We start from the raw sequence: 12,512 nt of genomic DNA on the forward strand, positions 1-12,512 counted from the left end.
ACCCTAACAATGGTCTTAAAGCAGAAACATGATGAATCTTTGATCAATTACAAATGTCCCGATATGTGACAACTAGGAAAACACTTCATGACTCATTTAATATGACCAGGGATTATTTGTTTTAATGAGTCGTCTTGGAGAGAAGCTGTGGCTCCAGACTGAACCAGGACCGTTTGGACAGCTGCAAACAGCTGCTTCTGCTCCCGACCACAGCTGGATTCAAAAGACTGAAACTAATGTGACGGCAGACAGAAGCCCCGGTTTGAGGACTCGTTGTTCTGAACGACTCATTTGATCTCTGTGCTACTGAACCAACCTGCCACTGAACGAAGCAAACAGAAGTGAATAGATCAGTTGTTAAGCTGCAGTGGAGAGAGAAGGTCTCGTCTCTGGTCCTTTTCAAAACTCAACCACTGGTCCTGGACCGGTGGTTCCACTGAGCAGAGGCCCTGCAGGTAAACAGCCCAACTTCACCGTTCACTGTGATCAATGACCTTGACATGCTGCAGAGGGTTTTAAACTCCTCTTGGTAGAAGTGTGTTGGTGGAGCGTCCATCAGAGGACCAAACCTTGGTTCACACTGCTGGAACCAAATCCACCGTCCACCGGACCAGCAGGGACGTCACGGTCCAAAGACCTTTCCCTGGAACTGGAACCGGTACCACAAGTCACCCAGACCCCCTGCTGAGAGCTGTTCACCAATCCAGACCCCCTGCTGAGAGCTGTTCACCCACCCAGACCCCCTGCTGAGAGCTGTTCACCCACCCAGACCCCCTGCTGAGAGCTGTTCACCCACCCAGACCCCCTGCTGAGAGCTGTTCCCCAATCCAGACCCCCTGCTGAGAGCTGTTCACCCACCCAGACCCTCTGCTGAGAGCTGTTCACCCACCTAGACCCCCTGCTGAGAGCTGTTCCCCAATCCAGACCCCCTGCTGAGAGCTGTTCACCCACCCAGACCCCCTGCTGAGAGCTGTTCACCCACCCAGACCCTCTGCTGAGAGCTGTTCACCCACCCAGACCCCCTGCTGAGAGCTGTTCACCCACCCAGACCCTCTGCTGAGAGCTGTTCACCCACCCAGACCCCCTGCTGAGAGCTGTTCACCCAGGGCCTGTCACATGACAACACAGGACTCAGCAAATCTTTCTCAAATCTCCACAGTTCTTTTTACCAAGGTTGTGGTAAAACTTCACAGTGTAAAAAACAAGGGGCGACTTACACCAGATTGATGAAAAGAATTTTCTCAGAATGTCTGTTGATGTGTGAACTTCTGTGTGAATTATGTGGTGAAAGTCGACCATCAGCATTTGACCAGGATGTAACGACATGGCTCTACAGGACGTCACACACCAAACTGCCAACGACTGATCAGCAGGAACACGAGGAGGGACGGTGACGCCAGAATGATTGATCGTCACCGCGGCGGCTCAATCAATCACATTTAATCACATTTTAATGTGTTTATGACTTCAGACGATCTCAAACTTCAGAGACTCTCTGAAAACTGATAATATGGTTGTGCCGGCGCTAGCTACTTAGCGCTAAGTTGCTACTTTTAGATTTCCTGAAATAGTCATGAATGTAAGTTTCCTTCATGTGTTCACTGTTTATAAACCTGCTAACATGTACTGATGATGATGACAGTGTTACACCAGTGGTTCAGTTAGCTGTCATTGTAAAGCTAAGTCATGCTAACGGTGGCTACTAGCATTAAATGCTAATGGTGGCTACTAGCATTAAATGCTAACGGTGGCTACTAGCATTACATGCTAATGGTGGCTACTAGCATTAAATGCCAACGTAGCTACTAGAAATAAATGCTAATGGTGGCTACTAGCATTAAATGCTAATGGTGGCTACTAGCATTAAATGCTAATGGTGGCTACTAGCATTAAAGGCTAATGGTGGCTACTAGCATTAAATGCTAACGGTGGCTACTAGCATTAAATGCTAATGGTGGCTACTAGCATTAAATGCTAACGGTGGCTACTAGCATTAAAGCGCTCAGGTTGACCTTTTCTCACTACATAACGTAAAGTAACTGTTCTTATATCAGACGGTGAAAAGTTTGTAAAAGTACAGATAAAGCCTCCATGCAGTAGCTCAATGCACTGCAATGAAGTAGAAACATGTTTTTCTCAGCTGGTGAAAGAGAAGCGAGGTTCTCACAGGAAAAAGTACCAACATATGATGATTCATTACTGGAGTTTATATTAGTATCTAAAGTTACTCTGTTCTTGTTTTCAGAAGACTGAGTGCAGCACAAGTTTATTTCTTACTACTACATTACAAGATGTTTTTATATCTTTAACAGTCTTTTTTTAAACATGTTCAATAAATGCTGTTCCAAATTCAAAGACATAATCGTGATTTCAATATTGCCCAAAATAATCGTGATTATGATTTTTTCCATAATCAAGCAAGTCCTACCGCCACTGTCTGACCAATCAGAGAGCAGGAACCTGAGCAGGTGACACGACCAACAGAGCGATAAAGAGACGAGTCCTAAACCATTAATGACAGATCAACGTTTCTCAATTAAATGTTGCTGGAAACTCCAGTGTGAGTCACTCAAACACCAACATGAGCAGACGACTGAGCAGAGAGCTGTAGAGCAGAGCGGCTGCAGAGCAGAGAGCTGTAGAGCAGAGAGCTGTAGAGCAGTAGAGCAGTAGAGCGGCTGCAGAGCAGAGAGCTGCAGAGCAGAGAGCTGTAGAGCTGTAGAGCAGTAGAGCGGCTGCAGAGCAGAGAGCTGTAGAGCTGTAGAGCAGCTGCAGAGCAGAGAGCTGCAGAGCAGAGAGCTGTAGAGCAGTAGAGCGGCTGCAGAGCGGCTGGAGAGCGGTTTCCAGAAGAAAGGCAGTTCAGATCTTCCCTTGTAGCTTTAAGAGTTCAGCCTCTGGGTGTCGGAGGACAAACTGTGACGAGCTAAAAATAACTGAGGAAGAGAGACGGAGCTGCAGGGTCGTCAGGAATAACTCTTCATTCTGCCTCCACAACCTAGCTACAGCTAGCACTGGAGGCACTGGAGGCCAGGATTCACCACCTCACCTCCTCACTGCCTCATCATTCCTCCACAACCAAGCTACAGCTAGCAATGGAGGCCAGGATTCACCACCTCACCTCCTCACTGCCTCATCATTCCTCCACAACCAAGCTACAGCTAGCACTGGAGGCCAGGATTCACCACCTCACCTCCTCACTGCCTCATCATTCCTCCACAACCAAGCTACAGCTAGCACTGGAGGCCACGATTCACCACCTCACCTCCTCATCATTCCTCCACAACCAAGCTACAGCTAGCACTGGAGGCCACGATTCACCACCTCACCTCCTCATCATTCCTCCACAACCAAGCTACAGCTAGCACTGGAGGCCACGATTCACCACCTCACCTCCTCACTGCCTCATCATTCCTCCACAACCAAGCTACAGCTAGCACTGGAGGCCAGGATTCACCACCTCACCTCCTCACTGCCTCATCATTCCTCCACAACCAAGCTACAGCTAGCACTGGAGGCCAGGATTCACCACCTCACCTCCTCACTGCCTCATCATTCCTCCACAACCAAGCTACAGCTAGCACTGGAGGCCAGGATTCACCACCTCACCTCCTCACTGCCTCATCATTCCTCCACAACCAAGCTACAGCTAGCACTGGAGGCCACGATTCACCACCTCACCTCCTCACTGCCTCATCATTCCTCCACAACCAAGCTACAGCTAGCACTGGAGGCCACGATTCACCACCTCACCTCCTCACTGCCTCATCATTCCTCCACAACCAAGCTACAGCTAGCACTGGAGGCCAGGATTCACCACCTCACCACCTCACTGCCTCATCATTCCTCCACAACCAAGCTACAGCTAGCACTGGAGGCCACGATTCACCACCTCAGCTCCTCACTGCCTCATCATTCCTCCACAACCAAGCTACAGCTAGCAATGGAGGCCACGATTCACCACCTCACCTCCTCACTGCCTCATCATTCCTCCACAACCAAGCTACAGCTAGCACTGGAGGCCACGATTCACCACCTCACCTCCTCACTGCCTCATCATTCCTCCACAACCAAGCTACAGCTAGCACTGGAGGCCAGGATTCACCACCTCACCACCTCACTGCCTCATCATTCCTCCACAACCAAGCTACAGCTAGCACTGGAGGCCAGGATTCACCACCTCACCTCCTCACTGCCTCATCATTCCTCCACAACCAAGCTACAGCTAGCAATGGAGGCCACGATTCACCACCTCACCTCCTCACTGCCTCATCATTCCTCCACAACCAAGCTACAGCTAGCACTGGAGGCCAGGATTCACCACCTCACCTCCTCACTGCCTCATCATTCCTCCACAACCAAGCTACAGCTAGCACTGGAGGCCACGATTCACCACCTCACCTCCTCACTGCCTCATCATTCCTCCACAACCAAGCTACAGCTAGCACTGGAGGCCACGATTCACCACCTCACTGCCTCATCATTCCTCCACAACCAAGCTACAGCTAGCACTGGAGGCCAGGATTCACCACCTCACCTCCTCACTGCCTCATCATTCCTCCACAACCAAGCTACAGCTAGCAATGGAGGCCACGATTCACCACCTCACCTCCTCACTGCCTCATCATTCCTCCACAACCAAGCTACAGCTAGCACTGGAGGCCACGATTCACCACCTCACCTCCTCACTGCCTCATCATTCCTCCACAACCAAGCTACAGCTAGCACTGGAGGCCAGGATTCACCACCTCACCACCTCACTGCCTCATCATTCCTCCACAACCAAGCTACAGCTAGCACTGGAGGCCAGGATTCACCACCTCACCTCCTCACTGCCTCATCATTCCTCCACAACCAAGCTACAGCTAGCAATGGAGGCCACGATTCACCACCTCACCTCCTCACTGCCTCATCATTCCTCCACAACCAAGCTACAGCTAGCACTGGAGGCCACGATTCACCACCTCACCACCTCACTGCCTCATCATTCCTCCACAACCAAGCTACAGCTAGCACTGGAGGCCAGGATTCACCACCTCACCACCTCACTGCCTCATCATTCCTCCACAACCAAGCTACAGCTAGCAGTGGAGGCCAGGATTCACCACCTCACCTCCTCACTGCCTCATCATTCCTCCACAACCAAGCTACAGCTAGCAATGGAGGCCACGATTCACCACCTCACCTCCTCACTGCCTCATCATTCCTCCACAACCAAGCTACAGCTAGCACTGGAGGCCACGATTCACCACCTCACCTCCTCACTGCCTCATCATTCCTCCACAACCAAGCTACAGCTAGCAATGGAGGCCACGATTCACCACCTCACCTCCTCACTGCCTCATCATTCCTCCACAACCAAGCTACAGCTAGCACTGGAGGCCAGGATTCACCACCTCACCTCCTCACTGCCTCATCATTCCTCCACAACCAAGCTACAGCTAGCACTGGAGGCCACGATTCACCACCTCACCTCCTCACTGCCTCATCATTCCTCCACAACCAAGCTACAGCTAGCACTGGAGGCCAGGATTCACCACCTCACCTCCTCACTGCCTCATCATTCCTCCACAACCAAGCTACAGCTAGCACTGGAGGCCAGGATTCACCACCTCACCACCTCACTGCCTCATCATTCCTCCACAACCAAGCTACAGCTAGCACTGGAGGCCACGATTCACCACCTCACCACCTCACTGCCTCATCATTCCTCCACAACCAAGCTACAGCTAGCACTGGAGGCCACGATTCACCACCTCACCACCTCACTTCACCTCCTCACCACCTCACCAGCAGGCGGAGAATCCAACAATCTAAACAGTCATGAACAACCACCGCCTCTTCTTTATAAAGCCTGTTTGTCCTGATAAACTCCACAACGATCCCCGTGGCGTCGTCTTGGTCCAGCAGGTTTGTGACTCTGGAGTCACGTTGGATCTCGGAGGTTTTGGAGACTTCCTGTCTGATGTGGGGACGGTCCCCATGGAAACCGCCTGGTGTGCTGGTGTGGCTGAGTGGCTGCACACCATACACTGTATGACCACTGTTCACCCTGTGTGTGTGTGTGTGTGTGTGTGTGTGTGTGTGTGTGTGTGTGTGTGTGTGTGTGTGTGTGTGTGTGTGTGTGTGTGTGTGTGTGTGTGTGTGTGTGTGTGTGTGTGTGTGTGTGTGTGTGTGTGTGTGTGTGTGTGCCCCACTCACCCTGAGAGCCTCGATGACCAGGTCCCGGGCCTCCAGTTCTCCCTCCATGATGCTCAGCAGGGTGAGAAGCTCCGGCCTGCTCAGGTTCTCCATGTTGAACTGGAACAGGAAGAGCAGCAGTCACATCAGCTGGACCCACTGCGGGGGTGTCCACATGTGGCTCTACAGCCCTACTGGACTGGCTCTGCAGCCACATGTGGCTCTACAGCCCTACTGGAGTGGTTCTGCAGCCACATGTGGCTCTACAGCCCTACTGGAGTGGTTCTGCAGCCACATGTGGCTCTGCAGCCGCTCTGGACTGGCTCTACAGCCTACTGGAGTGGCTGTACAGCCGCTTTGGACTCGCTCTATAGCCGCATGTGGCTCTACAGCCGCTCTGGAGTGTTTCCTAGGCTAAAGGAGGCTCTAAAGGAAGCATCAGTGTTTCCTAGGCTAAAGGAAGCATCCGTGTTTCCTAGGCTAAAGGAGGCTCTAAAGGAAGCATCAGTGTTTCCTAGGCTAAAGGAAGCATCCGTGTTTCCTAGGCTAAAGGAGGCTCTAAAGGAAGCATCAGTGTTTCCTAGGCTAAAGGAAGCATCCGTGTTTCCTAGGCTAAAGGAGGCTCTAAAGGAAGCATCAGTGTTTCCTAGGCTAAAGGAGGCTCTAAAGGAAGCATCAGTGTTTCCTAGGCTAAAGGAAGCATCCGTGTTTCCTAGGCTAAAGGAGGCTCTAAAGGAAGCATCAGTGTTTCCTAGGCTAAAGGAGGCTCTAAAGGAAGCATCAGTGTTTCCTAGGCTAAAGGAAGCATCCGTGTTTCCTAGGCTAAAGGAGGCTCTAAAGGAAGCATCAGTGTTTCCTAGGCTAAAGGAGGCTCTAAAGGAAGCATCAGTGTTTCCTAGGCTAAAGGAGGCTCTAAAGGAAGCATCAGTGTTTCCTAGGCTAAAGGAAGCATCCGTGTTTCCTAGGCTAAAGGAGGCTCTAAAGGAAGCATCAGTGTTTCCGAGGCTAAAGGAGGTTCTAAAGGAAGCATCAGTGTTTCCTAGGCTAAAGGAGGCTCTAAAGGAAGCATCAGTGTCTCCTAGGCTAAAGAGTTAGTCCACATGAACTAAAAGACTTTGTCCTGCTTCTTTTCTCACCTTCTACTGACTTCAAGTCGTCTGTAGAGAGAAAACATGTAAACATTCCTACATTTATTACTTTACTGTGGAGATTGTTTATTACTGCCTCATATTTAATCTACCAGAATAACAATAACAATAATAATAATAACAGCGATAATAGTAATAATAATAATAACAACGAGAATAATAATAACAACAACAACAACAACAACAGCAATAATAATAATAATAATAATAATAATAATAATAATAATAATAAAGCAAACAGCTCTGGTATAGAAACAATATTGGTATTGTAGATTTGCATATCCAGGTATGAGGATGGATCAGAAGTGACCAAAGGCAGATCGGTGTCTCCCCAGTGGACATCATCAGTCCTCTATAGGAGACAGTGTCACCGTGGACATCAGCAGTCCTCTGTACGAGACAGTGTCACCGTGGACATCAGCAGTCCTCTATAGGAGACAGTGTCACCGTGGACATCATCAGTCCTCTATAGGAGACAGTGTCACCGTGGACATCAGCAGTCCTCTATAGGAGACAGTGTCACCGTGGACATCAGCAGTCCTCTGTACGAGACAGTGTCACCGTGGACATCAGCAGTCCTCTGTACGAGACAGTGTCACCGTGGACATCAGCAGTCCTCTATAGGAGACAGTGTCACCGTGGACATCAGCAGTCCTCTGTACGAGACAGTGTCACCGTGGACATCAGCAGTCCTCTGTACGAGACAGTGTCACCGTGGACATCAGCAGTCCTCTATAGGAGACAGTGTCACCGTGGACATCAGCAGTCCTCTGTACGAGACAGTGTCACCGTGGACATCAGCAGTCCTCTATAGGAGACAGTGTCACCGTGGACATCAGCAGTCCTCTATAGGAGACAGTGTCACCGTGGACATCAGCAGTCCTCTGTACGAGACAGTGTCACCGTGGACATCAGCAGTCCTCTATACGAGACAGTGTCACCGTGGACATCAGCAGTCCTCTATAGGAGACAGTGTCACCGTGGACATCAGCAGTCCTCTATAGGAGACAGTGTCACCGTGGACATCAGCAGTCCTCTATAGGAGACAGTGTCACCGTGGACATCATCAGTCCTCTATAGGAGACAGTGTCACCGTGGACATCAGCAGTCCTCTGTACGAGACAGTGTCACCGTGGACATCAGCAGTCCTCTATAGGAGACAGTGTCACCGGGGACATCAGCAGTCCTCTATAGGAGACAGTGTCACCGTGGACATCAGCAGTCCTCTGTACGAGACAGTGTCACCGTGGACATCAGCAGTCCTCTATAGGAGACAGTGTCACCGTGGACATCAGCAGTCCTCTATAGGAGACAGTGTCACCGTGGACATCAGCAGTCCTCTATAGGAGACAGTGTCACCGTGGACATCAGCAGTCCTCTGTACGAGACAGTGTCACCGTGGACATCAGCAGTCCTCTATAGGAGACAGTGTCACCGTGGACATCAGCAGTCCTCTGTACGAGACAGTGTCACCGTGGACATCAGCAGTCCTCTATAGGAGACAGTGTCACCGTGGACATCAGCAGTCCTCTATAGGAGACAGTGTCACCGGTGTGCCTGCTATCAGTCTGTGGTGCAACTGGAGACACAAGGCCTGCAGTGGTTTGAGGTGTTCTTGCTAACAGACACAACAACAGACCTGAGCTGTGGTGGTGTGGACAGACCTCAGTGTGGTTTCCTGTAGTGAGGAGGAGCTGCAGTCAGTAGGGGCTGCAGTCAGTATGGCTACAGGTGACCACACTCCACTCCAGGTCCCTCACGTCAATTAAAAGCTTCTTGCAGTCGACTCATGAGAAGAGAAGAGCCAGTGGAAGTGAAGTCACCTCCACCCAGCTTCATGCTCAGGAAGATAAAGAAGATAAAGAAGATAAAGAAGATAAAGAAGATAAAGAAGATAAAGTGAAGTCACCTCCACCAAGCTCTGAGCTCAGGAAGATAAAGAAGCTGGTTTAAAATGATTGTGACAGAAGGAACCTTCCCAGACTTCCTCACACTTTATTGTTTTGTTCCACTTCCTCCGTTCATGCATCGCTTTGTTTTCCACAGTCAAGGTCTATTTTTCTGCACAACGTTTTATTGCAATTATTGCGTTTTATTGTATTGTCATTTTTTCACCCAGATCTTTCTGTACATCTTTGAATTATTTGTATCTTGCTTGATTTGAGGTTGGTTATTTAATACATGTGATCATGTCTTGACGACCTTCTACATCACTTTAGTTATTTAATACATGTGATCATGTCTTGACGACCTTCTACATCACTTTAGTTATTTAATACATGTGATCATGTCTTGACGACCTTCTACATCACTTTAGTTATTTAATACATGTGATCATGTCTTGACGACCTTCTGCATCACTTTAGTTATTTAATACATGTGATCATGTCTTGACGACCTTCTACATCACTTTAGTTATTTAATACATGTGATCATGTCTTGACGACCTTCTAAATCACTTTAGTTATTTAATACATGTGATCATGTCTTGACGACCTTCTACATCACTTTAGTTGTGACGTAACCCCATATAAGTCCTTCTCTTCAGCTTTCAGTCTCACAAGGCTCAACATTCTATTGTGTCTTCATTCTAATGTCATTTTGATGGTTTCATGTCTGTTTTGGAGAAGTACCAGAAAAGACTTGGTCTCTTCAGTCCGGTTCAGGGACACCCCCCCCTCCTCTCAGGCTCAACATCTGGAACCAGCTAGCAAAGTTGTTCCTGTGAGGACAAGCCTCAACGCTGTCAAGATCCATGTGAGAGAGTAGGTGGAATCATTGGAGGGAAGGAGGGTCCTGCTGTCTCCACCATGGACTGTCTCCTGTCTCCACCATGGACTATCTCCTGTCTCCACCATGAACTGTCTCTTGTCTCCACCATGAACTGTCTCCATCATGGACTGTCTCCTGTCTCCAACATGAACTATCTCCTGTCTCCACCATGAACTGTCTCCACCATGAACTGTCTCCTGTCTCCAACATGAACTGTCTCCACCATGAACTGTCTCCTGTCTCCAACATGAACTGTCTCCACCATGAACTGTCTCCTGTCTCCAACATGAACTGCTCCTGTCTCCACCATGAACTGTCTTCACCATGAACTGTCTCCTGTCTCCACCATAGACTGTCTCCACCATGAACTGTCTTCAACATGAACTGTCTTCACCATGAACTGTCTCCTGTCTCCACCATAGACTGTCTCCACCATGAACTGTCTTCACCATGGACTGTCTCCACCATGGACTGTCTCCACCATGGACTGTCTTCACCATGAACTGTCTCCTGTCTCCACCATGGACTGTCTCTACCATGGACTGTCTCCACCATGAACTGTCTCCACATGAACTGTCTTCACCATGAACTGTCTCCTGTCTCCACCATAAACTGTCTCCACCATGAACTGTCTCCACATGGACTGTCTCACCATGGACTGTCTCCACATGAACTGTCCTCCACCATGAACCGTGTCCAACATGAACCGTGTCCAACATGAACTGTCTCCACCATGAACTGCCTCCACATGAACTGTCTCCACCATGAACTGTCTCCTGTCTCCACCATGAACTGTCTCCACCATGAACTGTCTCCAACATGAACTGTCTCCTGTCTCCACCATGAACTGTCTCCTGTCTTCACCATGAACTGTCTCCACCATGAACTGCCTCCAACATGAACTGTCTCCTGTCTCCACCATGAACTGTCTCTTGTCTCCACCATGAACTGTCTCCACATGAACTGTCTTCACCATGAACTGTCTCCTGTCTCCACCATAAACTGTCTCCACCATGAACTGTCTCCACATGAACTGTCTCCACCATGGACTGTCTCCACCATGAATTGTCTCCAACATGAACCGTGTCCAACATGAACTGTCTCCACCATGAACTGCCTCCACATGAACTGTCTCCACCATGAACTGTCTCCTGTCTCCACCATGAACTGTCTCCACCATGAACTGTCTCCAACATGAACTGTCTCCTGTCTCCACCATGAACTGTCTCCTGTCTTCACCATGAACTGTCTCCACCATGAACTGTCTCCAACATGAACTGTCTCCTGTCTCCACCATGAACTGTCTCTTGTCTCCACCATGAACTGTCTCCTGTCTCCACTATGAACCGTCTCCACTATGAACCGTCTCCACCATGAACTGTGTTGGGATCTGCAGGACCACAGAAAGTTGGTTCATTTCTGGGGAGAGACAATATTCATTTTGTCATGAGACGCAGTCATGACATGAATTCTGACCCAGGAATGTGATGGCCTTTCACACCTAGATTGGGGAAGGGGGGGACATTCTCCAGGACCCCCCCCCCCCCCCCCCCCCCCCTTTCTGCTCAAGACTCTCCCCCATGCAATCAGCCAGTCACTGATTGGTTGAAGCTCTCAGGCTTTGACACCTCTGAAGTCACACGTGGACAAAAGGCTTTCACCCAGCCTCCATTCAGACTCTTGCAAAGCAAACTCCAAGGAGGTGGGTTGCTGCAGAGCAGCTCATCCAGTGTTAGCACACAGCTAACACGAGAGGCCGGCAACCAGAGGCCTCCACTCCTCAACTCATCTGCTGACCCAACCACGAGGGTCAGACCTTCCCCTGATCCCAGAGACCAGCACCCAGAGTCTGATCTCCAGGGAAACCAACCAGTTCCTCCAGGACGGGACCAGGGACCCTCACAGAACTTCTTTGTGTTTTTCCTGAACCAGCAGGAAAACCATCACAGACCTGAGCGACCAGCTCCTCAGTCTGGACAAAAGGAACAACCAGGAGCTGTAAAGAAGGACTCCTGAAACATCAACTTCATCTTCTTCTCCTCAGCCTGCAGAACCAGCAACCACAGTTAGCAGGAGGTGCTAACTACAGGAGAAGACACCAGCTTCCCTCCAGCAGGACAACAACTGAACTCCTTCAAGGAAGTGGGAACAACAACTGGGCTTTACCTGAGATTAGTTAAAACCTGATGCTATGATAGAACTGTTTAACTTTATGAAGATGTGTTGATTCTGTTACAGTGATTGAGTTCTATAGATAATGATATTAGGAGCAGTTATCAACCTGTAAACCAACGTTAGCTCTGCCACAGACACAGGGTCTGCATGCTAATCTTTGCTTTACTAACTAGTTAACTCACAATCCTACACATATCACATCAAAGACAACATCACACCGTAACTGAACACCATCTGACG

The 12,512-nt window shown here is 49.4% G+C and overlaps 1 protein-coding gene across 1 annotated transcript in view; it reads right to left on the reverse strand.

Annotated features, from left to right (window-relative positions):
* Nucleotides 1–6,292, reverse strand: part of LOC308148366 (cortactin-binding protein 2-like) — a 61,877-nt gene extending 55,585 nt beyond the window's left edge. The window contains 1 exon segment of the mRNA XM_080521828.1: nt 6,199–6,292. Coding sequence (XP_080377954.1) covers nt 6,199–6,291 — 93 coding nt within the window. The 5' untranslated portion in view covers nt 6,292.
* Between the last annotated feature and the right edge of the window lie 6,220 nt (nt 6,293–12,512).

This window comes from Blennius ocellaris (genome assembly GCF_963422515.1).
Source record: "Blennius ocellaris genome assembly, contig: SCAFFOLD_157, whole genome shotgun sequence".
In the NCBI taxonomy this organism is placed as follows: domain Eukaryota; kingdom Metazoa; phylum Chordata; class Actinopteri; order Blenniiformes; family Blenniidae; genus Blennius; species Blennius ocellaris.